This window comes from Stenella coeruleoalba, assembly GCF_951394435.1.
Source record: "Stenella coeruleoalba genome assembly, chromosome: X".
Lineage (NCBI taxonomy): Eukaryota > Metazoa > Chordata > Mammalia > Artiodactyla > Delphinidae > Stenella > Stenella coeruleoalba.
In genome coordinates, this window is record NC_137152.1 from 25,910,326 (window position 1) to 25,937,318 (window position 26,993).

The window sequence follows — 26,993 nt, forward strand, 5'->3', positions numbered from 1 at the left end:
TCCGCCTCCCTAATCTCTGTCTGGACATTCTCTCTCAAAGATCAAGGAGAGCACTGAAGCTCTTAGAAAGAATAAGCTGTTTCATGCCTGTTTACCTTCACTCCTGCTGCTATCACCGTTCATAATTATTGATTTGCCATTACCCCCAATGGGCCAGAAACTCCTTTGGGGCCCACAGAGGAGGCTTCTAGAAATAGCTGTCCAGTGAGTGAGCCTAATCTCCTTTTTAGCTCCAACAGGTGGAGTTAACTTTCTCTTCCATCAGTGGTCCCTACTCAGCAGCTGATCAAGTGCCCCAGAGGGTGGCTTTGACTGGGTGGGTCCCTGTTTAGTCTGGGTCCTGGGAGAAGTGGTACGTTCAAAAGTGGTCCTTGAAGAGAGTGTGATGAAAAAGGCTGTTTACTGAAATCCGAGCCATGTAGGAGAAATAACAAGGGCAAGGGGAGGGAACGGTTTAAGGAACCTGGAGCAAGCTGTTGCTATGGAAATGACTGTCCCACAAGACTCGTGGCCGGGGGTAAAGAAACTCGGCCACTGCCAGGCTCAAGACCAACAGGAGGGAGCTTGGGGAATAAATACCCCAACATCTCTCTCCTCCTGCCCTTTCATCTCCCGCTACAGGCCTTTCATCATTACCTCCCATTGGCTGAAAGTGAAAGGAAGCCAGTGGGCAAGAGAGCCCGATTGATGCCATCCACAGAGGTCCAACATCGTGGGCCACAGAGCAGAGTGCAAAAGGGCAGAGAATAGAGCTGGAAGGAAGAATGGGAAAATCCCCAGCACAGTCCCTTAGGTCAGAGAGGTCCTCATTTTTCTAAGTACCTACAACATTTAAGTGGTTCAAAAACTGGAGTTTGGAAAAATTTACTAGGTTGCCTTCCTAGACCTCATCTTATCTCATTCCTTCCTTACCTCTGTTTCTAGCAAATTGACTCTTCTCTGCTGTCAGCCAGCAGTGAGATCACTTACGAGCACACAAGAAAAATACAGATCTTCCCCCAGAGTAAAAGAAGCCACTTCTCTGGATGGCAGCATGACAGAGTGGCTAACAGCACGGGCCTTGAAGCCAGACTCCCTAGTTCCAATCCTTGCACTGCCACATTCTAGCCATGATATTGAGGACAAGTAGCTCGTGGTAGGTTTTAAAAGCAGGATTTCAACTTAAGTTTTTTTATGCTGCTTTCATATCTGTGGTTTACATCAAAATAATAAGGAGGAAGAGGAGAGCTACTACAAGTAGGCAATTAATGTATTATCATACATGGCATCACTATAATTCATATATGAAATGAGGATATATAAATTATGTTCTTTTCTTAATATCTTTCCCTAATAAAACAATATTCATTATCTAACTGATATTAACAACAAAGCAGTCGCAGTGAGGCACATGTCATTACTTTTTGTTTTTTTTAATTTATTTATTTTTTTACTTTTTTGGCTGTGTTGGGTCGTCATTGCTACATGCGGGCTTTCTCTAGTTGCGGCAAGCGAGGGCTGCTCTTCATTGCAGTGCACGGGCTTCATTGTGGTGGCTTCTCTTGTTGCGGAACACAGGCTCTAGGCGCATGGGCTTCAGTAGTTGTGGCACGCAGGCTCGGTGGCTGTGGCTCATGGGCTCTAGAGCGTAGGCTCAGTAGTTGTGGCCCATGGGCTTAGTTGCTCCACGGCATGCGGAATCTTCCTGGACCAGGGCTCGAACCGGTGTCCCCTGCATTGGCAGGCGGATTCTTAACCACTGCCCCACCAGGGAAGTCCTGCCCATGTCATTTCTTAATAATACTTTCCGTATTTAATTTCTAAAACAACATCAAGATTTGGGAACAAGCCTTCAAGTGCCTATAACTCCAGTCTAAAAAAGAACTTAAAGATATTTTGGAGGATTGCCATCTGTCAAATTTAAGAAAAAAATTGAATAGTGATTTCTAATTTTCCATTTTTTTCAATGAATTGTTCCGACTAGTTTTCTAGCTGGACACTGAGAAAATAGATTTGAGCATTTATATTCTAGAGAAACATCAGAACTCCTGAAGCTTGAGCAAGTAATTTAAAAGTGTAAAACAAACAGACAGAAAAAAAAACAGAAAGACAATGTATCCTATCACATAGGTGTTACAAACCTTTAGTTGATTGATTTCTAATATTTACAAATGCCCATGCTGGGAGGTTTGTGTCTTTTCATTGGAATAGACATAAACAATATTTAAGGGATGTGCTTGATACGTTGACACAGAGATTACGTCACTGAATGACACAGATTGCGTCACTGAATGACACAGAGATTATTATGTCACTGATTAACTGCAAAGGCCACGACTTCCTTATCACAGAACACTAACCCTTCTCCCCCAGTCAAAGATGGGGCAGATGTAGAATCTCCAGTAAGACCAAGGGACAGCCTCACCCAAAGACAGTCCTAGCGTGCCCCCCCTCTGCCCCCCAGACCTTAAGAGCAGCCGCATCCACAACTCACTGGCTCAAAATGACTAAAAGATAGCAGTAAGGGCTCAGTTTAGCAGGCAGAATGCCAGAAGTGCCCTATTTGCTTTAAAATAGCAACACCAATCAGATCTGCATGCACGTGTCTTCCGTGATAACATTTACATTTGTATTTGGTTTGTCAAGGGTAATGAAGAAACTTGGCACTCCCTTTCCCTTTGGTTCCTGCACTTTATTTTTGCCTCTTTTGTCGCGCTGTAGCAGACGGTAAAGGGAGATTGATGTCTAGAGTCCTTTCAGCTCGAACATTCTCCGGGGCCGGGGGAAATGTTGAGGAAAAAAAAAAAAGAGGATATTTAAAAAGATAAAGGGGAACACTTTTTAAACTGTAAACTGAAGTAGAACAAATCAACCAGAACAGAGAGTGAAAAGGAAATGGTTAAAAGAAGATAAAAAGAAAAAGCAGGCCAACAAAATAAATGGACAAAAGGGGACAATGAAACCACTAAGGGAGTTTATCTGAAAATACCCTTTGGACTCTAATGGAAGATATTATGTGAAGGCTGAGAAAAATTTTTGTGCTAATGAAGGCTTTCTTCTCTTCAGAATATTTCCAAGCCTGTAAGGATTTTGCATACTTAATCTGTGTCGTCATATTGCAAACTCTACTATTAGAAATATTTGAACTACCAGGCCCTGTAACTTTTCCAATGGAACGTTCCATTGGAAATGGTTTCCTTTTAGGTTTCTCTAAAGAATACTAAAAGACCACACGGTGCCACACCGTTGGTGGTGGTTTTTATTTAAAGACTCTATACCACTGGTTCTCAAACTTCAGTGTGCTTGAAGTTTCTGATTCAGTAGCTCTCTCTGGGCTGGGGCCCTGGGGAATTTTCATTTCTAAGAAGTTCCCAGGCGATGCTGCTACTGCTGGTCCCAGGACTACACGATGAGAACCACTGCTATATCACAAACACACAGACAAATGCTTCCTTAAAAGCCCATTTAGCCCAGGATGAGCAGAACCTGAATGTCATGTCCTTACATCTCCACCAATTTAATCTTCAATTGGGGGGGGGGGGCGCGGCGGGAAGGTAAGAATTATGCTTGTGAATTTTTTTTCTTTCATTCTCTAAAAAGAAAACTTTTGACCCACACACTTAATTATCTGCGATGAGGTCATTTGCACCTAGGTCATTTATTTAGGCAACAAGTAGTCTTGCTGGAGGTTTTAAGGGGGTGCTGGCAGGGCGGTGTGAGGCTTCCAGGTTCCCGGCACTACCTTAAATCTCCTCCGTCTTTCTTTCTTTTCTTTTCTCTTTCCTTTCCGTGTTGAAAGCCCCGACTGCCGGGTCTCGGGGAGTCCGGGTTCCCAGGGCGCTAGGTGGGGGCGGAGCCCGGCCCAGCCCCGCCCCGTCTGCCCGCAGCGCCCCCTCCCGCGCGCCCCGCCCTCCCGCCCTCCCGCCCGCTAACCCGCGCTGGCTCCTCCGCAGTGCTTTCAGCTGCGAGCCTGGGCGGCGGCGGCGGCGGCGGCGCTCGACTTTCAGGGAGCCCGGCGGCTCTGGGAAGCTCACTCCTCCGCTCGCTCCCTCCCCCGGCCGCGGAGCCCTTGCAGCCATGAGGGAACAGCTCAAAGGGTAAGTGCAACGCGGCGCCCTCGGGTCGCCGCAATCAGTGCACTTGTGGCGCGAGCAGGGTGCGAGCCGAGGCGGCCAAAACTTGGAACCGCGCGGCGGCTGGACCCCCGGCGTCCGGGCGCAGGGGCACCTCCCCCGCGGGTCCTCGCGGCGCCGCAGCAGGTGCGCCCCCGGGGCTTCCCCCCAGCGCCAGGCTCGCCGGGAGACGCTTCCCCCGGCTTTGGAGCGGGCTCGGAGAGAAAAGGCTGATGTCTCGCCGTACCCGGAGGGGACAGAGCGTTCCCCACGCGGGGATTGGGGCCGCGGGAGCTTTTGGCTCCTTTCCGGGTTGTCTCTGTGGACGTGAGCCAGGCAGGCTGTTCCTAAATCGTCGCCCGACCTCGCAGAAGGAAGGGGCGCGCCAGGTTCTACCTTCCATTGCGCTGCAAGTGCCAAAAGGTCAACTTTCTGCCTGATTTCTTCCGAGGATTCCAACTGACATTTCCCTCGTTGCATTTTCTACTGTGTTCGTCCCATGCCCCAAAACTTGCAGAGATCGGGAGAGAAAGGAAAAGCAATTAAAGCCTAGAAGTCAAGGATTTGACATAGAGGATTGAGGGTGTTTTTTTTTCTTTGCCCTCTGGGGTTGAGTGTGGAGTCATTAATGGGTGTCCTTCTCTCGCTTTTCTCCAGGTGTTTGTGCTTGTCTTTAAGCAAAGTTTGTCATTCCCGATCCGATCATGGCACTGAAAAGGGCAGGACACTGTTTATCTCCGTTAAATTTGGAGTTAAGTTTGAAGCTTGAATTGAAGGGGTTTAGTTGCCTGAGGGAGACATATTATTAATTATAAAATACTTTAACATGAAAAAAATTCATCCAGTTTAAGTGACGAACCAAAGTTTTTAAGTGAAATAAACATTTGTGGCCAACAAGCTCCTCTTAGTCTCTCTGCTTCTTTACCCCTGTCTCCTCTCCTTGTCACCCCCGCATCACCCTTTCTTTTTTGCCTAGCTGTTTTATTTCCTTGTCCCAAATCCCCTCCTTGGAGGATACGGTTGCTCTTGGAGAAGCAGAGGAGCGAATGAAACAACATGGGTATATGAAAGGTTTCTGACCCTTGATCACCGTAGAATTGGTTTCAGTCCTCATTGTTTGATCTTGGATTGGACACGACCCTGAAGTGAAATTGCTTTGGCCAAAGTTGAGGGTGGGTGGGAGTTAAGCCCTGAAAAGCAAACATTACGGAGGACTAGTAACAGCTGGAACAGTCACCGAGGCAATCATCTTTGCCCTGCCTTGAGCCAAACAGAGTAAAACGTTAACAATTCCAGGTAACAAGAAATGGGGACTAGAATAGGATTTCTGATGCTTAGACCGACACCCCCCACCCCCTACCCACAATAGCAGAAACTTTTAAATATATTTTCCCCTTCCCACCCTGCCAGTATTCCAGCCATGCAAGCCAAGTTCAACATTCACCATGCAAATGCCAAGGTTTCTCTAGAAAGAGAGTCTGATCCCCAGATTAAAGGGAAATGATTTTGTGTGTGTGGATCAATGGGCTCCAGATTATATATGGAGCCAAACTCTAATCCTCTACAAATCGCAAGAGAATGTTACCTTTTTATATCGCTGCGTAGCGATTAGTTTCCTCCCTGGGAAGTAGTAGAAAGATATTTTTTTTTAAAGGCGACTGTTTGGAATATTTTCAGTACCAAATAACAGTGGTGGCAGAAGAAATCTTATTTTAATTAGGCAACTGCCATTTTCCCGGGGAGAGCAGTAGAAATTTGTTACTTTTTATAAGTGTTTAATATTTGTTTTTAAAGAAACTAAAGAAGCAGTTCCAATAAGTCTGATATTCCAGCACTGACAGCAGGAACAGCTCTGAGGTGGTTAGAATAACCTTGCACACTACTTGAAACTAAAGAAGGTGAGAGAAAATTTAAATTGTGTGGTAGGAAATGAGGTCAGCTCTGTGCTCAGTGGAGTAATGCTTTAATTTCTTATTATTGACAAGTAGGTGTTGCCGGGGTCTTTTGTCACATCCAGTGATCTTGTGTTTTAATTTGTTTCTGGTTCTTATCACGGCTGAAAATAAAAAGGGAAAGAGATTATTGTAGCTTATACACATTTTTTTTTTTAAAAAAAGGGGAAATCAGAGTTTGAAGGCTGTTCAGAGAGGCATATCTGATGCCAGGTTTTGGAACCATCAGGGCCAAAATCAATAACATTTTTTAAAAGATTGAAAGGGCGTTTTAAGGATTATTTATGAGGCTGTGTTAATTTCTGTGTTAATGCATATGTAGAATTTTGATCTATGTTGAACATCATTGTTTTCAGGAAGACTGAACACAGATGTAACCATTAACTTGTGAACAGGGTCTGGAATTGCCATTCTGGTTGCACATGGTATATGGACAGTGCATTTCCGATGTGAAAAGTGAAGTGCAGAAAAGAGACAGTAACCAGAAAAACAGTACCACCCACCCTTCCACCACCAGCTCCCCAGCACAGCATATTTTTCTATATTGTCTGTGTATTCCAGGTGAACCTGAAGTGCTTCTCGTGGAGCTACTAAGAATCCTCTCCTGTTTTTGAAGATAGGCACAGAGTCAGAAATACAGCTGTAAAACCTGTATTGATCACAGACCAAAAGTTGGTTTGTTCTGTAAGGTAGACTATAGATAGGAGTTATGCAGATTCGTGTTTACCATTTCATCCTGTTCATACTCATCTTTCCTATCTGTTTCGGAGGTTAACTAATGTCCCACCAGGGCTTTGGATTCATCACAGATTGAAAATACCCACATACAGTGAAGTGACTATTTGGTTCATCATGTAGTTACCCCCAAAGCTAGAGTCATTTCAGCTATGTTGCCAATTGTTTTTAGCATTCAGTGATTAAAAGATAATTTTTCTAGTTTGGAGGATTAGTCACACCCTTTATTCTTTTCTTTCCACTTGTGCTCACTTCTTTCACTTACTGCCGGGTTGTAATGGAAGTGAAACTAACTCGGCAAAGGTGAAATATAAATCTGGTTTTCTAGTTACTTTGCATTGCTTAAAAATAAAAGGCTTTCGTGTTGGAGGGGAGGAAGGTAAAAGAAGATTAGCTTTTGGATTCGTTTGAGTTCATTTATCTAGGTTATTCACATACCCCAGAATCACAACTAATTGGGAGAAAGAATGAGTACCTAGAAAGGACTAACTGGTATGTGTTAGCACATGAATGGAGCGCAGAAGTAGGGGCTTAGAATTTCTTCCTTCCTCCAGTAAAGGACATTTCAATTTAGCTATGGACAGATGGATTAAATAATAATTTCTAAAATCCCTTTCGTAATTTTTAACCACTGGAATAAATTCCTTAAAAAGGTGGAAGTGTAGGTATATCAACAGTCATGAAATCTTCTTTGGAGGGAGGGAGCTACATGAAGCTCCCGTTCAGTCTATGTGGGATTGTCCTGTCACTCGTAGGCAAGTTTCTCTTTTCTTTTGGAATTGCGTTTGGTGCACGTTATTTCCTGCCCGTGTTCCTCCGATTTGAAGTCCATTACAGATGGTGGCTTTTCAGACTGGTTCTCTCTGTCTCTGTCAGGTTAGGTTTGTCAGCTCAGACAGACGTTTTTCTGCCCATCGATTGAAGATGCTACAGTCCTCCCACATGTGGTAGAGATGGGATGTTATTATTACGTAGTGTGTGTAATAAGAGCCTGTACATGTGGACACATGTGCTTTCCCCCTTTTCTCCCTCCCTCCCTCCCTCCCTGGTGCTCACATATGATGGCCTTTGGAAATGGCAGAGGTCTAAATGCAGGGTGGTCTCAATAGAAGGTAACCTTTCCTTGCTGGACACTTGTGTATGGAATTGGTACATACACAGTCTCTTTCGGAGCTAAAAAAACATCCGAGAATAAGCAACACTTTCTCCATGAAGCTGCATGCTGCAGCCTCCTTGTGCTGTGCATATAAAGTACCAGTCCTTCCCACCCCTTCTCCAGATCATAAGCCAGTGTGGACATGGGGCTTTCAGAAACCCCCTAAAGCATGGACTGTATCTTTTGCTTGTCTTGCTCTGTAAGATTTGGATTCTACTCTGGTACATTCCCTCGACTGACTTACTCCTCAGCCACAAATTGTCTCTGTGGAAAAGTCAGACAGAAACAAACAGGTTTGGAAGAGACTGAAACAGCCCTTCCCCAATGAACACTGTCTTGTCAACTTCTTCCCCTAGCCTTCACCATTCAATCGCTGAATGTAAATATCAGAGGGATGGTGTCTGAAGTTGCACACTTTGGGGAATTTCCACATGTTTTTTGTCATTTGTGACTGTGTTCTATTTATCAGACCACAATAAATGTTTCTCTCTTTTGCTTATTTTCTTGAAAACAGAGGTAATACACATCGAGTGTTACTTTTGCCCTCTGTGAAGGGTCTTAGGTGTGGCTGACCTAACCACAGTTGGATGCTCATCTATATTATAATCAACTAATGAAAGCTTTACTTTTAGTGGGCAGTAATTTGGGGGCCACGTAGTAACAGAAATGACCACATATTGAGCGCCAGAAGGTATCGGTCTATATCAGCTCGTCCTATATCAGCTTGTCCTTTAATGCTCCCAGGTAAGCGGGCTGGCCCCAAATTTCACAGCTAGTAGGCCACAGAACCAGAATCCAGTCCTAAGATTTAACACCTACACTTGACATTGTTGGCCTCCCTGAGCTCCTCTTTCTGTGTGCAGCCGCTGTGCTTTCTGCTCCCCTTGAAGTGTCCACAGTTAAGCTAGTTCTCCTCTCTCCAGTCCCACCTTTCCCTCAAAGATGATGAATAGGCTCTGCTTATGAGTACTGAAATATGGTTCAGGGCTGCGTTTTACTGCATAAAGCCCAGTCAAGTAATCCCCGAAAACTGGAAACACGATGCTATGGTGATTTATGTAGATGGGCCAAAGTAAGGAAAAGTATATGTAGTTATCTCTCCCAGGTTTATTCACGGAATCGAATGCGGAACAAAGGTGTTTTGTTCTTTCTGTGGCAGGAGCTGATAGCCAGCAAACACACTTAGCTAAACTCCAAGAAATGGAAGAGAACTGTGAATGCTTCATTCAGGCCCACGTAAACATAGGAAAAGGTGCGGTGGTATATAGAGTGCCGAGTTAAAAGGACATTCTAAAAGTAATGGGAAGAGGGAAGATACAATCTATGAGTCAGGCAATGGATGGACCTTAAGCCGAAGTGAAACACAGTCATCATAGAGATGAGATCTGGATACGGAGAAGAAAGTAATGGAAAAGTGTCAGGGACAGTGAAAGCAAATGAGAACTGAAGCGATTTATTTATTAAACTAATATCAGTATCTCTTTGACAGAGTTGAATAACACTTGTCAGTGTCTTTTCTGTATGTTCTGAATTGGACGGCTGAAGAAATCCTGATTTTTGATTATTGAGTACCTAACAAGGTCACTTTCTTATAACAGAAGTGCAGCCGACTTGGGGGTACAAAAAAGAAACAAATGCTGGTTACCAAATAATGATCATATTGCTTTTCCTGTTGAGAGCAAACGTTGGGGTCTCTCTCCTTGTAAAATAAACATTCGTCACTGCAAGATGGAAGGCCTGTCAAGTAATGAAGCCAAATGAGCCAAAGGCATACCGTGCTTTTTTTTTTTTTTCTTGTCTCCTTTTCTCTACTACTCATTCTAAATTCTAAAGTCTCTCTTTGTATTTTATGTTTTAGCCACGAGACCCAAACAACTTGCTGGGACCATCCCAAAATGACAGAACTCTACCAGTCTTTAGGTAAGGACATGGCCATGTTTCCTCCAGATGAAATGACAAATGACTTCGTAGGATAAAGTAGTTGGTAGCGCGCAAGCCATTTGTTGTCTAAATACATCACTAGATTGTTTAAGGGGTGAAAACAGCGACACCTTTCTATTCAGAATTGACAGTCAGCTTTCTTTTTTTCCGAGGTTGCTTAAAAATAAGTTTTAGGATTGCACTGATTCCCGAAAATTCAGTATATCTGAGAGGGCCAAAAGGTCTTGCTAGTTTTCTTTTTTCCCTAAAAGGATGGAAAAAATACTTGTAATTGACGGCTATGCTTTCCCCCCAAAGAAAGAAAAGGGTTTCAGGTTGTTCTTATTGATTTCTTCCTTCTGAAACCAAGGAGGCACTTTTGCCAAGTTACGAATGCCGTGTAAAGGAATTCTCCGCAGTCACTCCAGTGATCCGAATTCCTAAGCCTGTCCGGTCATCAACATGCATGCTCGATGAAAGTCCACTCTATACCGTTTTCCATCCCTCGGGAATAACCTGAAATGAATTACCTCACATTGTAACTAGTTGTTGTTGTTTTAGTTAAAAAATCGTCATGCTGTCTCTACTACTAAACATTTTTTAAGTCCCTTTTTGCGAATGGACATATTTACAGACTGAAATGCGTAAGGTGAAAACTCTTTGGGTTTTAAGTTATGTGACAAAGCCCATGGGAGCCAGGGTGCTCAAACATAAATTTTGGATGTGTGTGTGTGTCCATGTATCTGTGTGTAGCTGCTGCTGCCTTTGTCTCATAGGTTCCCATTGGTTAATGAATTGCAGCTATAGAGACATTAAGGCATGGAGTAGGAGATATTCGCCCCCCCAGATTTTCCCCTGAACTCTTTCCAGCAAGGACCTACTGTACAGCACAGGGAGCGCTGCTCAGTATTCTGTAATAGCCTAAATGGGAAAAGAATTTGAACAAGAATAAATACATGTATATGTATAACTGAATCACTTTGCTGTACACCTGAAACTAACACAACATTATTGTAAATGATAGAAGTTCCTTCTAGAAATCTGAAAAAATACAAAGCATGAAAAAGAAAAGTCACTTATAATTCCACTAGCCAGAGATACCAATACATTTCAAGTAATATTATGTCAGCTCAGTCCAGCAGTAAGAGCGTGTGTGTGTGTACAGGCACGCATGTACACACACTCCCTTTTAAAAACTTACGGAAAATCAGGATCAGCTCATCTTCAAGTGCTACATTTTCAGCCCCTGCAGAATGTTTCTGGCTTTTATGCTGCGCTGTTTAGACCACAGGTGGAAAGCTTGAATGCTTATATTTTGGCAAGTGACAGCATGAGACTTCATCTGAAGTGGGCAGTGGCTGTGCTGGAGGAGCTGGTCGTCCTAGCCCAGTGCTCTCAAGACTTGGGATTTTTCAAGACAAACTAGAAATCTTCCAATAAAGAGCTCGTTGAAACTGGGCCTCCTGCTTATAACCTCTGGTTTACGTAGGCTCAGCCTACTTATAATTTTTTTCTACTCTAATCACAGTGATCTCTAGTTCTAATATTTTAATTTACTTTTATTTGAAAATTATAATTATTATAGAATCAGTACTTGTTCATATTTTTTAAAGTTAAACAATATAGACAAGCTAACAAAAAAGAAGTCATCTATAACCCACCTCTTAGTTAACTAATGTTTAACCATCTAGTAGGTATCCTCAAAAATTTCTTTCTATACATACATTTTTACCAAAGTTGGGTCGTTCTGTTTTATAATCAGCTTTTATTCACCTAAAGGTAATGTACCATGGCCATCTTTCCATTTCATTGCATTGTATTCTCTACCAGCTTACTTTTAATTACTCTGTAATGAGAAATCACAAACATGGTTGATAAAAAGCTAATTATGAACTCTCAATGAAGAGGTGTTTGCACCTTCAATAGGAGTTAAATATGCTTTTTATCGTCATATTTCTAAAGTTTTCTCAGTAGGTCCAACGTGGTGGTAAACTCAAAGCTGGTAATCTGGCATGATTTGTAACCTTGGGCAGATCACCCGACTTTGGAAGATAATGGAATTTTACAGTTGCAGGGAAATTTAGAGCTCATTTGTTAACAGACTTTTTCTTTGATGAAATCAACTTAATTGAAATCAGTTATATAGATTAAAATGCTGCCATCATAAATATGTGGTCAATTCCACCACCACCAGCCGCTCCCCCCCCCCCCCCACCAACTTTGAAATTTTGGTTTTTGTTATCCTGGCAACAAACATCTTGGAAATGAACTGGGTGTTGACATTTGATTTTCAGCTTTCAAAACTTCTATTTCCAATATTTTCATTACAATCACATATTACCTGGGCTAACTTTTATTCAAATGGTGACACATTACATAACATCTTCCATTTATCGAGAGTGTGCTGTGTGTGCTGCGCTTGGAAATGTATGTGAGCAACCATCGTGCCTGGTAGATGTCATCAACAGCCTTCTTTCACGGGGCGGTGAAGTCAGGCGCAGAGAAACCCTTTGTCAGGGATACACAGCCATATGTATGGCTCTACACTGGGATCCACCCCAGATCTTCTGTTAGTGTTTGCACTTATCTCATTGATATTATTAATGTAGCAAAGTATGTCCGTGTAGATCACCACGCACCTGCTACAAATAGGTACAGATTGACAGTTTTACCTATGGATAGACAGTTATTTGAATGGTATTTCTGGAACAAACCATTACATTTCTAGAAATAGTATGGTGGATTCCTGGACAGTGGACACGCTTCCTTTCCCCGTTGCGAGGCACACGTGGAATGATTGATTTAGTAGTTTGTTGTGTGTCTACATCCCTGAGATAACCTACGAGATTAAGTACCACTAGTGCCCTTCCCACTCCCAAATTACAGTGTTTCGCAGTTGAAATATAAGCAAAACATACTGAAAAGAAGCCTTTAATTTCTTTTTTATCTTTATATATTGGCATATGTTTTTCCTCGCGAGCTATCCCTTTAGGTCCAAGCTGCTGTTTTGAACTGGATGAGGTGGTTGGAAGCCTTCAACTACACTTAGTTCGTGAAAGGTATCATGAAAGCAAAACTGGTCTGGTGTGGTCACAGTGTTAGACCATACCTCGGGCCCTCTCCTAATGGAAGCTGCACCTCTTGTCTGTGGTGACATGTTGAAAATATCAAGAAGTTGCTAATCCCCACCGTACCGCCAACTCCAGACATAACTCTACTGTAGAAGCTACAGTGGCTCACAGCATGCAAGAAATGTTACACATTCCTAAGTATGCCCACCTCTGAGGGGATTTCCATTCTCTAATTTGCCAAAACCCCCAACCAGCCTATTTAACACACTCTGTTTTCTGCCTTGCCCCCAGACGAGTTCACGTGATCCGCCCCCGACTCTTGGTCCAAACACCACAGTATTATAAGCCAGAGTCATTTGGTAAGGACTGAAAAAGTAGGACTTGAGTGTTAACTGATGGAAGGCTATGGTATTACTCGAAATGTTAATCTTAGATATCTCTACTTAGTAGAATTCTAGGTGATTTTCTTTCTTCCTTTCCTGACATTCTACAATGAGTTTATATTATTTACAATTAGATACTTAGCAAAAGAAGTTTCTTCATCAGTACCCCCATCCCATTCCTTAGTGTCCCTACAGCTCTAATTCATCAACCAATGAGAACCTATGACAGAAAAGCAGCAGTAGCCACACACACACGCATATATACATCACACATACGTATGCATATAAAAATGTATGCTTAAGTCCTGATTCCCATAAACTTTATCAGGTAAATTTGAACACAAGGAGATCATCTCGTGCGTCGTTAGTCTCTAAATATGTCCATTCACAGAAAGCTGACTTTAAAAAAGTTAGCCTTTTCTTCTTTACCACTAAATTTTTTATTTAAAAAATGTAAAAGAACTCATTTCAGGTTATTCTCAACAGATCTAAAATGGCTTTTTGAGTGAGCTTTCATCAAACGTTAAAAATATTGTGTTTTCCCCATGAAATCAGGCTGTGTACCCACTCAAAAAATTCCGAGTTATGAAGGAAAAAATTGTTGGGCTCCCACACAAACACAAAACAAGGCATAGTAAAGAAATAATTTAAACATTTACAGACATGACCTGACAGTCATTAGGAATTGGAGCATTGGAAGGTCTCCAGAAAATTTTTTACGCAACATTAACCGTTTGGCGAAAGCACTGTCTTGTTTGCACAGAGAAGAAATCAATAAGAACAACTCGAAAAGAGTTTTCTTTCAGCATTTTTCTCTGACTACCCCCAATGTGGTGGGGTGAGTGGTATATTAAAAAATTTCCCATATCTTTTTTTTTTTTTTTTTTTTGCGGTACACGGGCCTCTCACTGTTGTGGCCTCTCCCGTTGCGGAGCACAGGCTCCGGACGCGCAGGCTCAGCGGCCATGGCTCACGGGCCCAGCCGCTCCGCGGCATGTGGGATCTTCCCGGACTGGGGCTCGAACCCATATCCCCTGCGTCGGCAGGTGGACTCTCAACCACTGTGCCACCAGGGAAGCCCTCCCATATCTTTTTTTACGTGGCCTTATCCTTATCCTTAGAATGAGGGTATTGGACCAAAGTGTTGAAGAATTTTGTTTTTCTCTTGCTTTGGGAAGAGGTGGGGTAGGTTGTTTCCAAAACTTGCTGTGCTCATAATTTTCAAGAAGTACCTTTGGCTGATTCTGCAGACAAATGGATTTCTAAAAGTTTAATCATTCCTATTTTTAAAAATGCACATTCTTGGCAAACAAGCAACAGGGAGAAGATCCTGCCGCCCATCCCTGTCTTACAGGCCGAGTGAGACAGGCTGATATCAAGTAGGGAGGCTCTCTGGAAATATACCTGCTGGGCCATCTATTTGCTGTTGCGAAGGCATATTCTTCCTCATTTCTTAGAAGTAATCGTATGTTCCATTCATGAGGTGAATTTCAGATTTCTGTTAGCATCTTTACAAATGGAATGGCAAGACTGTTGTTCCAGACGCTTATCTTGGTGATTTAAAACATAAAGCTCTTTAAGGCTGCAAAAGGCATTTTAAAAATCAGTAGATGTTAGGTAGTAATGTGCTCTGGAATTTATTTTGAAATACGAATATAACATTGATTTATATGGAGTGCCGTTATATGATAAAAAGCCTCTCATTTTCTCACAATTTACGTCTAGGTTCTTAAGTTCATCACTGAAATTTTAACATTAAAAAAAAAACCCATTCCCCCCCACACACATATAATATGTGCTGCTTAAAAATACTTTTAAAAAGTATCTCTTAGTCTCTCTTATTGTGAATACATTAATCATAAATACAATAAAATCTTTATGTGGTCCCCTCCCTGGCTTCTTTCTCCCCTGCAGTATGGGGCGTTCGCACGAGGGATACGCGCAGTACAGTGCGGGAATAGCAGTTTGCAGAGGAGACATAGGTTAGAAAAAATAGGCTAAGGTGAAGAGAAAATCATTAAGCTTCAGAAGGTGAACTGATTTCATTTCAAACCGTTTACTAAAATCTAGATGTGCTGGCGGATCTGACATTTCTTATCCCAATTTCCTTTTCCTTCTTTGAAGCCCTTTCACCACCAGCTTTTTTTTCTCTAGGGGTGTTGGTTCCCCTCTTTTCCTGCGAGTCTGGCATTCTCCAGAAGGCTCTAGCCCCTCTTAGCTGTTGCCCAAATTCTGGAGCCCACTCTCCATGATGCTTACCCAAATGATGCAGACTCTCTAAGCTTTCAAAAATAGACTTATAAATGTTTTAGGAATTCTTAGGAAAAGTGGTCTTAAAAACCCTTGTGTTTTGAAGGCAGTCTGTCAGCACGTGGCCCCAAGCCTCGTGTCTGTTGCCTGAGAAGAGCTTCAGAATGTTCAAATGAGGGCTCAGCTCTAGGGTCTGATGGGTCTGAGGCTGGTGTGATTCTTAAGCAGTCCTAGTTGAGAGGACCATCAGTCAAGTCAAGAGGCTAAGAGCGTCTTCAGGATACATCAGTATTGTTATTAATAAATAATTGCAGCTGCTCAGATAGAGTTGGAAACACTGCCATACAAATCCTGTACCTCTTTCCTCAGTTTGCCAAGAGGAAGGGAGATAAGTTAGCTTATTCTCTCCCTCTTTTCATAGGCTTTCTACATTCCATTAAGTATTCCCTCCTGAGGATGCTCTCCCGATTAGGAACTGCGGGACTCTGAATGGCTCTGAATTCCTTCTGCGTGGGGAGCATGTCCTCATGCTTTTCTCAGCATATTTTGTGAACTCAACTGTTCTCAACCACGGGGCTCGATGTTTAGCATATTCCTTCTCTTATCTCTAGTTCTTTAAGTATTGCCAAGTATTAAAACTTCTGCCTCTGGATTTTCTACTACCATAGGGCCTTGAACTGGAAAGAATACCTCAGTTCAGATCCCAGCTTGGGTGTGACCTTAAGCTGGACCCTTGCTTTCCCCGCAGTCTCAGGTTTCTGGCTTATCAGGTCGGGCAGCAACCTTCCATCTCTAAGTGTCTGGTTTTAGTTTAACTTCTGATGGGTTTGGCTTGGCCTCATGAATGCTGTGCCCCACACCCCAGTTTCCCTTTGTCCCCACCAGCCTGGAAGATAGGAATAATAAGATCATTGAGTGAGTCATTTTTGTACTTTCATTTCTGTAGTACTTCACGGTGTGCAGAGAGCTTTCAGAAGTAACCGTATTTAATCTTTACACAGCTGTAAATTAGGTATATGGGTGGCGTATGACCTGAATTTTCTGTCATTTTCAGATCTTCTGTCCTGCCATCCGTTTGAGTAGATTCCTGTTTTTGTTTTTGTTTTTGTTTTGCGGTACGCAGGCCTCTCACTGTTGTGGCCTCTCCCGTTGCGGAGCACAGGCTCCGGACGCGCAGGCCCAGCGGCCATGGCTCACGGGCCCAGCCGCTCCGCGGCATGTGGGATCTTCCCGGACCGGGGCACGAACCCGTGTCCCCTGCGTCGGCAGGCGGACTCTCAACCACTGCGCCACCAGGGAAGCCATAGGCTCCTGTTTTTGATTTAGAAAATTATACTATCATATGAGTGGATGGGGCAACTGTTTCCTCCTCCTTTCCGTTTGGACTTGAGCAGGCTGAGGCGCAAGACTGGCTTTGACTTATTCACGCTGACATATGGGTAGAAGATAAGGAACCAAGTCCAGAGCGCACATTTTATGGCTCCTAGCTTGCTCTTCTCAGAGGAACATCCATTACTCGTAGCATGATTTATAAAACTGCTTTATCAGCATAATTAAGCTGTGGAATCTCAAATGACATTCTTTATTCCCTAGCTGACAAAGTTAACACAGGAGATTTACTCAGATTTGCAAAACAGAAGGCATAAGACGTTAAAGCTGTTATAAATGTTCTTCCTTTATGTCTATCCTGCTTATAAAAGAGAAAAGAAAAATAATCTGTTCTTTTCACTTCAGTTAGCATCGATTGATTGTCCCCATTTGTAAAAGAGAAATGTAATCTTCGAATCAAAATTTATGGTGTTTTAATGGGATATTTTTTAATCATATTTTTCTTGTTCAAATAACTTGATTTAAAGCTTCTAATTGAAGAACATAAATAGATGTTTCTGAATTGCATCTTGCAAAGCTTATTTCAGAAGGAAACTCAAGAGGATTCTCTTTCAGACTTAGACTGGTTTCCAAGTGAGAAGAGCTGCCATTTTTGGTAGTTTACTTGATCTAAATAAGAGGAGCGTTAGGTTACACCTGCAGCTGTGAGAAAAGTGCTGGATGTGTACAATTTTATGTAGCTGGGTCTGCAGAAGACAATTTTTGCACACGAAGTAAAGGCGTCTAAAGACGTGTCTGCTCTTTTTCAGACATTTCCAATATTTCTTTTTTAAGCACACAAGTCTGATTACCTCTGTACGTCTCTTGGGAGCTGCAGTTTTGCTGGAAAGAGATTTAGAACAGTTGGAACACTCACATAAAATAGATAGTGAGTTTTTGAAGTCCATACTCTCTACAGTAGTAATAAAGTGACCTAAAAATAATTCTGAAAGAGTCTCTTACGACATAGTGGATGAGTCATTAGCTTATTTATGAATTGGTGTTATTCTGTGAGAATGTTTCGGAATTTGCCATTCCACAAAGTCTTGATCCCTTGCACAACTTCAGGGAAGTCTTTGTGCCCCCTCGTAAATTGAAGCTTATGTAACTAGGACATACGTTATATATGAGTTTGCGTTTGTATGCACGCATACCTGCATGCACATATATTTATATGTTTACATACATATTTTTTATCAAGCATTAATTTTGGTGGAAAGTGCTTCATTTTATATTTTGCTTTCTAGTTCTATAAAAAGGCTGTCGGTTTTAGAGCTTCTCCAACTGGTGAAGGACAGTTGTTTTTAAAACATCCAGTATGTCACGGACTTTGGGGTGGCCTTATTGAAACTGACTAGTGTACTCTCACATCACACATAACTCACCACACAGGTTCAGCCGCACTTGACCTAGTCTGTACCTTGTTCCGTGAAATGGACCCACTGATTACGCATTTGGATGTCACGGCGATGTCAAGTTGCTACAGAAGTTGCTTAACACATTCCTAGTTTCTATGTGTGTGGAAAACTGTACTTTGAGTAGCACTGTTCTAGAACATTTAATTTTTGAAAGTATAAATGTAAACTCAAATCAGGTGACCTTGGGAGAGGGTAATTAACTTACACCAAACAAGAACACCTGAAAAATGTTACTTATGGATTTCATATTTTGCCAGTTGAGTCAGGTTCGGGCAAAGGAGGGATCTGTATTCTTTCCCGTTTCATAGGCCTCCTTGGCAATTACTTCGGAGGCCAAAGTAACAGGACCACCCAATACAGGAAGGGGCCGGGTATGAAGTGGCAGGATCCCGGCTGCCTAATTTCATGCCTCCTCCACCCCTATAATTAAATGTAGTGTATAACATATCATAGTTTTCAAATACAAATTTGTTTTTATCTAGAACATAAAATGTGGCATGTGTACTCTTTATGTTGTGCGTTGAAGTCAATGGGGAACTGATTGATTATACTGTGACTTTGTGTCACTTTATGAGTTGAGGTTGGGAGGTAAAGTGACGTAGCAGCATAGTAGTTCATTGACTTTGAGGCTGGTGAGACTTGGATTTGAAATTCTGGCTTTGCCACCAGTTCTCTGTGGCCAAGACAAAGGCAGTAACAACTTTGCACCCCAGTTTTGTAATTTATCAAGTGGTTATGATGGTACTTACCTTGGGGAGTGTTGTGGGGATTAGAAATAATAGATGTAAAACTACAAAATGTCTGACATAGTAACTGTGCAGGGAATTATAATAACTATTGATGATGCAGCACTACTGTCATACCCCATGTCCCTCCTTATCCAAAAGAAAGAAACATGCACAATAATTCAAGAGTGAAAAGAAAGGAGAAAGCCTGTGAAATAATGTGACATGCCCAGAAAAATGCCTGATACAGAGTAAACACCTAACAAACGGTGGTGGTACTATTATGGTAGGGAGGGGACAAGGGAATGGCTGCAGAGGTAAGGAGGGATGAGACCATAAAAAACGCATGTGACATGTTGAAGGCTTTGATGCTAAGATTTTCGACTTGGGTGAAGTATCAATCAGGGTCCAGTCAGAAAATAGAAACCACTTTAGTTATTTCAGACAGAGGGGATTTGTGCCGGAAATTGGTTACCCAGTGATGGAAGAGCTAAGAAGCCAAACAGACGGCAGGGAGCCTCTGCTGTACCCAGGGCTGGAGGGACAGTGCCGAGAGGTAGTATCACCAGAGCCCCAGAAGCCAGAGCCATCATCCGGAGCTAGAACCAGTGGCCAGTTGGGACCACTGAGGGAGGGGTTAATGGGGCGGGAGATCCAGGGAGGGAACACACCTACTGCCAGAGCTTGTGCTGAAGACAGAGAGAGAAAGGGAGAAACAGCCTGGCCTCTCCTTCTTCCTGTCCTCTCCCTCAGTTCTTCTGCCAGGGACCGCCATTGGCCATACTTACTTAGAAGCCAATTGTAAGGGAGCAGGAAAGTGGCATTCTCTGTAATAGAGGGCAGAGCAGGGGAACGCCAGAGAATGGCTCTGAGAACCAGCGAGCAAGTGGCTGAAGTGCAGGAGGCCTCAAGGACTGTGATGCAGTCAGCCATCTATGCCAATATGCAGGGAAGAGAAACACAAAGCCCTAAAAGCTTGCATAGGATTTTCTGAGTCTGAAGCAACTTAAATGAGGCACTAAAAGGGTCCACTGGGTTCAAAGGAAACTGACCTAAAAACAAGCAAAGAGGAGGTAGCAGTCAAAAAGTTATCTGCACAGAAGTCCAGACTCTAAGAATAAGCTGTCGTGCATTTGATTGTAGCACTTGCATTATTTATAGTTGTTCATGCTCAAGTCTCTCAAGACTAAGTAATGAATTCCTTTAAAGCAGGAGCTGTCTTCCTCATCTTTGTCACTAGCGCCCAGTGCATGGTAGTCTCTGAATAAATAAATGTTCATTGAATGAAACACAGTAGAGCAAGCGAGAGTGATTTTTCTGGGGCAGAAGACAGATACCACTCAAGAAGACAGCAAGTTGTGTCCACCTAGAGGGGTGGGATAGGGAGGGTGGGAGGGAGATGCAAGAGGGAGGAGATATGGGGATATATGTATACATATAGGCTGATTCACTTCGTTATACAGCGGAAACTAACACACTGTCGTAAAGCAATTATACTCCAATAAAGATGTTAAAAATAGATAAATAAATAATAAAAAGAATACAGAAAGATATAGATGATGTTTTCCTAAGGCAGATTATTAAACTAGCAAGATGGAAGTCTCTGGAGAGATGGAGTTCTTTCCAGAAAGTAGAAGATAAAGCATCATGGTAAGAAAAATTAGGAATGTCAGTTAAGTTGTAAATTTTATTGGCAATTTGATATCTTAGCACAACCAGGTGAACTGCTACCCTGGAATTAATTTTATTCTAAAAGGGATAACTCATTGATAATCAAGGAGCTAAGACCCTTGAGGGACTTCCCTGGTGGTCCGGTGGCTAAGACTCCATGCTCCCAATGCAGGGGGCCCGGGTTCAATCCCTGGTCAGGGAACTAGATCCCACATGCCACAACTAAGAGTTCGCATACCACAACTAAGACCTAGTGCAGCCAAATAAATAAATAAATATTAAAAAAGAGGAAAAAAAGGAGCTAAGACCGTGAAAGAAAGGGTCACCGTGGATTTGGAATTTAAATAACAAGGAAACACTGAACACAATTTGGTGTGCTGGTAGCCTCAATTATTCATTGGTTTCTTAAGTCAATAAATACTTAAGAGTGTGCCAGGCGTTGTGAATCCTACACTTGAGGACAACAGGCTAAAAATATTATTGAAGGTATAAACATTTTTACAGTAATCTTATTTTTTTGGACATTACAAAACACATGTTCATTCCCAAAATTTGGAAAGATGAAGTGTAAAAGAAAACAAAAATCAATTTCAATCTCAGCGCCCAGAAATAACCACCATTTACATTTTAGAGGATTGCTTCCAGTCTTTTTTTCGATGCATCTCTTATATAGTTGTTTGAGGCAATATCCTGTTGATAACGTCATATGCTACTTTATTCACTGAATGTCCCAAGTTTTCTCTCATTCTTAAATTCTTTGGGGATGTTATTTTTCCCAAGTTGCATTTTCCTGAAATATTACTTTTTAAAAATAATTTCCCATTTTTCAAAAACTAATTTATGACAAAGGAAGCTCAAATTCATGTTGAATTTGTAGAAATAAATCCTTAAGATTCTGGAGACTTACTACAAACAGGCTTCTGAGAAGAAAGCCAAGTAAAGTGTTATGATGCCTTCTGTCCAGAAAGCTACTTATGTATTAGAGATGTTACAGAACAAAAACCAGTGTAGTCAAAAATAGGCAGTCAGTCATCAGAAGGCTGATAAGAAAAATTTATCCCATGATAAATACAGTGTATAAATTTACATGAACAAACACTTTTCTACCACAAATATTTTAATAGATAACATTTCTTTTGCCAAATACTTATGCTCTCAAGGTGACAAGGCAACTATCCTTGGAAAATTTCAGTGTTACAGAAAAATCTTTGCCTTCTTAGCAAACAAATTTAGACAGAAACTCAACTTTATGATAAGTTCCTGTAAGTTTTAATTTTTATAATAACTGATATGTAAAAATTCACTTACCTATTTTTTTCAGATATTAATCTCCAAACTGTTCTTTTTTATTGAAGTGTAGTTGATTTACAGTGTTGTGCTAGTTTCAGGTGTGCGTCCTAGTGATTCAGGTTTTTGGCGGATTATATTTCATTATAGGTTATTACAAGACATAGGATAGAATTCCCTGTGCTATACAGTGAAGCTTTGTTGCTTATCTATTTTATGGACTGCAGTTTGAATCTGTTAATCCCAGACTCCGAATTTGTACCTCCCCCTCCCTCTCCCCTTTGGTAGCCGTAAATTTATTTTCTGTGTCCATGAGTCTGTTTCTGTTTTGCTGTATACATTCATTTGTGTCGTATTTTAGATTCCACGTGTAAGTGATGTCGTACAGAATTTGTCTTTCTCTGTCTGACTTACTTCACTTAGTACAATAATCTCTGGATCCATCAATGTTGCTGCAAATGGCATTATTTCCCTCTTTTTTATGGCCGAGTAGTATTCTATTGTGCATGTATATCTCACACCTTCTGAAGCGCATTGTCTGTTACTGGGCACTGGGTCGCTCCCGTGCCTTGGCTGTTCTAATGCCATCGATCTGCCTTCTCTCACTGTTGGCACTCACCCAGGACGGGTCTTACTGCCTCTTGCCATCTGTCCCTATTCCCTTTACTAAACGATCTCTCTTTTTAAAATAGTTTGTTTCATTTCAGTGTTCTGCAGTTCCCCTGCACTGTGCCTATGCTGAATGTATTATTTATCTTGCTTGAGATTTATGTTTCATTTTTTCTCCACTTTGAAAATTTGTGTCTTGAATCGATTTTGGAAATTTGTGAGCATTGTTTGTTCACTTCTTGCCGCTTTTCTATTCTCTCTGTCCTGTCTTTTTGGAACACCTCATGGATACGTGTGGGTCCTTTCTGTGCTATCTTCCATAAAGAAGTCATCTTTCAGCTATAATCTGTGATATTTCCTCAGCTCTCTCTTCCAGGTTCTTCAGTTTCTGTAGAGCAAGAGCCTACTGTCTGACTCCCGTTGTGTTTGCAATCACTTATTATAATTGTCAAAAATTCACTTACCTTTAACTTACCTATCTGGAAAGAGAATGGCTAGCAGAACACACACACTGTCTTCCCAAAACATTTGTGCTTACAATGAGCACATTCTGGTCAAGGTTCTTTGTTACACTGTCAATTAAGGCTTGTGTAGCCTCTTGCTTCCGTTAACATTTTCTGGCCAAGGTGCACTTAAAGGGTATGGAGCTAATAATATATTCCACAGTTGTTTCCAATTTTTTCACTGCTCGAATAAGCCTGTGAGGAACATCTTTGTGCATAAAGCCTTGCCGTATTTGTTTCATTGAAGTGTAATCACTGAGCCAAAGGATAGTACTGTTTCAAGTTTTGTGGTATATGTACTTCCTGAAATTCTCTCAGAAGGGGGTGTCCATTTATACACTTATTACGTGAGAGTGCCCATCTTATATGCCCTCGCCAGTGTGGAGCGTTAGTTTTATTTTTGAAATTGTAAAGGAAAACCATATTGTCCTCATATCTTTGATTACTAGTGATCATGAACATTTTCTTTTAAATGTTCACTGAGCATTTTTCCTCTTTTGTGAGTAATATGAAAGCAAAACCAATTTAACTGAACAAAACTCTTCCAAACTTTTCTTCCATAATGTAATCTTTTTTTTTTTTTTTTTGGTTCATTGTGTTGAGGGACTCTTGGTGATGCGAGACTCCTGATTACATCAGTATAGTTTTTGAATCATGCTTTAGCTTTCTCTTCTCCAAGCTAAATAAGCCTAATCCGTTTATCGGTCCTCGGTGGACCTATTATCCACCCATTATGTTAGATTTTCTTATTCTCTGTGCCAGCTTCAGTTTCTTCACATTTTCTTGTATATGAAGGACCCTAAACTACAGTAGTTCTCTTTTTTTTTAACCTCTTTATTGGGGTATAATTGCTTTACAATGGTGTGTTAGTTTCTGCTTTATAACAAAGTGAATCAGTTATACATATGTTCCCATATCTCCTCCCTCTTGCGTCTCCCTCCCTCCCACCCTCCCTATCCCACCCCTCTAGGCGGTCACAAAGCACAGAGCTGATCTCCCCGTGCTCTGTGGCTGCTTCCCACTAGCTATCTGTTTTACGTTTGGTAGTGTATATATATCCATGCCACTCTCTCACTTTGTCAAAGTTTACCCTTCCCCCTCCCATCTCCTCAAGTCCATTCTCTAGTAGGTCTGTGTCTTTATTCCTGCCTTACCCCTAGGTTCTTCATGACATTTTTTTTCTTAAATTCCATATATATGTGTTAGCATACGGTATTTGTCTTTCTCTTTCTGACTTACTTCACTCTGTATGACAGACTCTAGGTCCATCCACCTCATTACAAATAGCTCAATTTCGTTTCTTTCTATGGCTGAGTAATATTCCATTGTATATATGTGCCACATCTTCTTTATCCGTTCATCCGATGATGGACACTTAGGTTATTTCCATCTCCGGGCTATTGTAAATAGAGCTGCAGTGAACGTTTTGGTACATGACTCTTTTTGAATTATGGTTTTCTCAGGGTATATGCCCAGTAGTGGGATTGCTGGGGCATATGGTAGTTCTATCAGTAGTTCTCTTAATAAAGGGCTATTCAGTATGGGTGGAGAAGGAAGGTTGCTTCCTGCCTCTTGAGTGACGGAAGCTTATACCTGCCATAGTTAGACAGTCCCACGTGAGGTGTTGATTTTTTCCCCTGTAGATATGGAGTACTTAGAATGTTCCAGGCCCTGCTCTGAGTAACAGGATACAAAGAAACATAAGGCATGATCCCTGTCCATCTCCCCAGTTGGTATGAACCCGGCCACGCAATGGACCCTGCAATGTGATAGAAGTCCGTGCCTTATGCGGGTGACAGGCACAGCAGCAGCTCTGCTTGGGGCCAGTGGGGGAGTGCTTGAATTATTCTGAGTCCTTTCTGCCTTTGCAACCCAAATGACAACCATGTTATCTTCTCTTGTTGCTGATACAGTTCATGAATGCCAGCATATACCCATTTTGTTTTCCAAGGCAGATTTAAATGTCTCAAGTTGGAACGACTGAAGGTTTAAATTCAAGCTAACATATACACACACGGAGCTTATTATTGCCTGGTTTCATTGTGTTTGTTGCGTACAGATTCTAGAAAAGCAATATGTCAGCTTCACAAAAGACCATACCGTCTCCTTTGGGGAGTAAAATTGACATACATGAAATAGTTAATAAATGCAATAAGACTATATACTAACTTACATAATATCAAGGTCAAATGTACAGCACCTTGTACAGGTAGAAAGAGCAGTACTGATTCGAGTCATTGGGGAAGGCTATTTGGAGAGTAGAATAAAACATTGTTCTAGGAAGGGATTTTGTAAGGCTTATGTAAATTAAAATGTAGGCTAGGGTATTCCAGATAGTGTAACAGCATAAGCAAAGGTATAATTGAGAGAAAGACTAGCTTGTTTAAGGGTCAGTGAGGACGTTGTTTTGTGAGAACCTTCTCCAGATTTTTGAAGGAAAACCTGATTCAGTGCAATTAAATTCAGGGTAAATTAAAATGCCTTAAATGATAGAATGAGAAATTTAAATTTCATTTGATTGGCAGTGGAAAAATGTTGAATCTTCAGAAGAGAGACATGATGAAGTCTGTTCTGTTTTTAGGAATTAGAATTTGATGGGATGGTTGAAGGAAGAGAGGGGGGAGATTAGTTTTTCTGTTTTGTTTTGCTTTGTGGCACTTGAGATGATAAAGGCATTAGGATAGCAGTGGGGGAAAGACATGGGGACATGACTCTGGAAGTTTTCTTTCCAAGGTAGAATTGTCTGAAAGTAATGACAGATTGGTAGGTTTTAAAGAAAAGAGAAGAGTTATAGGGGTTTCCCTGGTGACGCAGTGGTTGAGAGTCCACCTGCTGATGCAGGGGATACGTGCCCCGGTCCGGGTCCGGGAAGATCCCACATGCCGCGGAGCGGCTGGGCCCGTGAGCCGTGGCCTCTGAGCCTGCGCGTCCGGAGCCTGTGCTCCGCAACGGGAGAGGCCACAGCAGTGAGAGGCCCGCGTACGGCCAAAAAAAAAAAAAAAAGAGAGAGAGAGAAGAGTTATAAGATACCTTCTAGATTTTCAGCCTTGATGACCCAGAGAATGGTGATACCACTGAACAAAAAGAGGAAATTGCAAATTGATTGGGACAATAAGAAGTATCAGAATTGTATTGATTTTATGTACTTCTGGATTTATTTATCTTTCTACAAAGATTTATTTGGGGTAGCTCATATAAGTGTATGAACTTTGATATCATAAGCACATATTTCTCAGTAATCTTGTCAAAAGCCCTGTGAAGTGTATTATTATCTCCACTGTACAGATGAGGCTCAGAGAATGTGGGTAATTTGTTCACCTGGCATAGCTGAGATTTAAATGTACTTTCAACTCCTAACTCAGTGATTTAGCTCCTGAGCTAAGCTTTCTTCCTGGGAAGTGATAGTGGCAGTTTGAAGAGGAACTATCCTGATGGCTTTTCGAGAGGGGAACTAAGAAAGTTAGTTAGTTAGAATCATCAACGTGATAAAAAGATTCCTTGTGTTTTTATTGCAGTTTATATAGGAAATACTAGGGGCAGGTAAGGTTCCTCTTACCTAGCAAGTGGATATCCTGGATATCTCTTTCCTAGGAGCTTTTAAGATACCATGTCTCTTGTAGTCTTCACAGTAGCCCTCAGAACAGGTTCCCTTTACCAATGAAGAAACTGCAGCTTAGGGAAGTTAAGGTCGCTTGCCCAAGCACACTGGGAGACTGCTTCACGATTAAGGGGAGTGGCTTTAGCGTCTAACAGATTTGAGTTTCAATCCTTCGGCCTTTGGTTTGCTTGTCTGTAAGATGGGACTAAAACAACACTAGCAAAGTTGGAAATATTATCTGAGAATGTATGTATTT

General features: G+C 41.8%; 1 protein-coding gene across 25 annotated transcripts in view; it reads left to right on the forward strand.

Annotated features, from left to right (window-relative positions):
- The window catches only part of DMD (dystrophin), a 2,843,071-nt gene that overhangs the window by 2,685,988 nt on the left and 130,090 nt on the right, over positions 1-26,993 (forward strand). For 20 of the 25 annotated variants that reach the window (XM_079909736.1, XM_079909735.1, XM_079909718.1 and 17 more), the window contains one exon: positions 9,793-9,854. In XM_079909736.1, the coding sequence (XP_079765862.1) occupies positions 9,793-9,854 (62 nt within the window). Of the gene's footprint in view, positions 1-3,947; positions 4,077-9,792; positions 9,855-26,993 lie in introns of those variants that run through there. The other 5 variants (XM_079909732.1, XM_079909730.1, XM_079909733.1 and 2 more) reach the window with 1 other exon arrangement.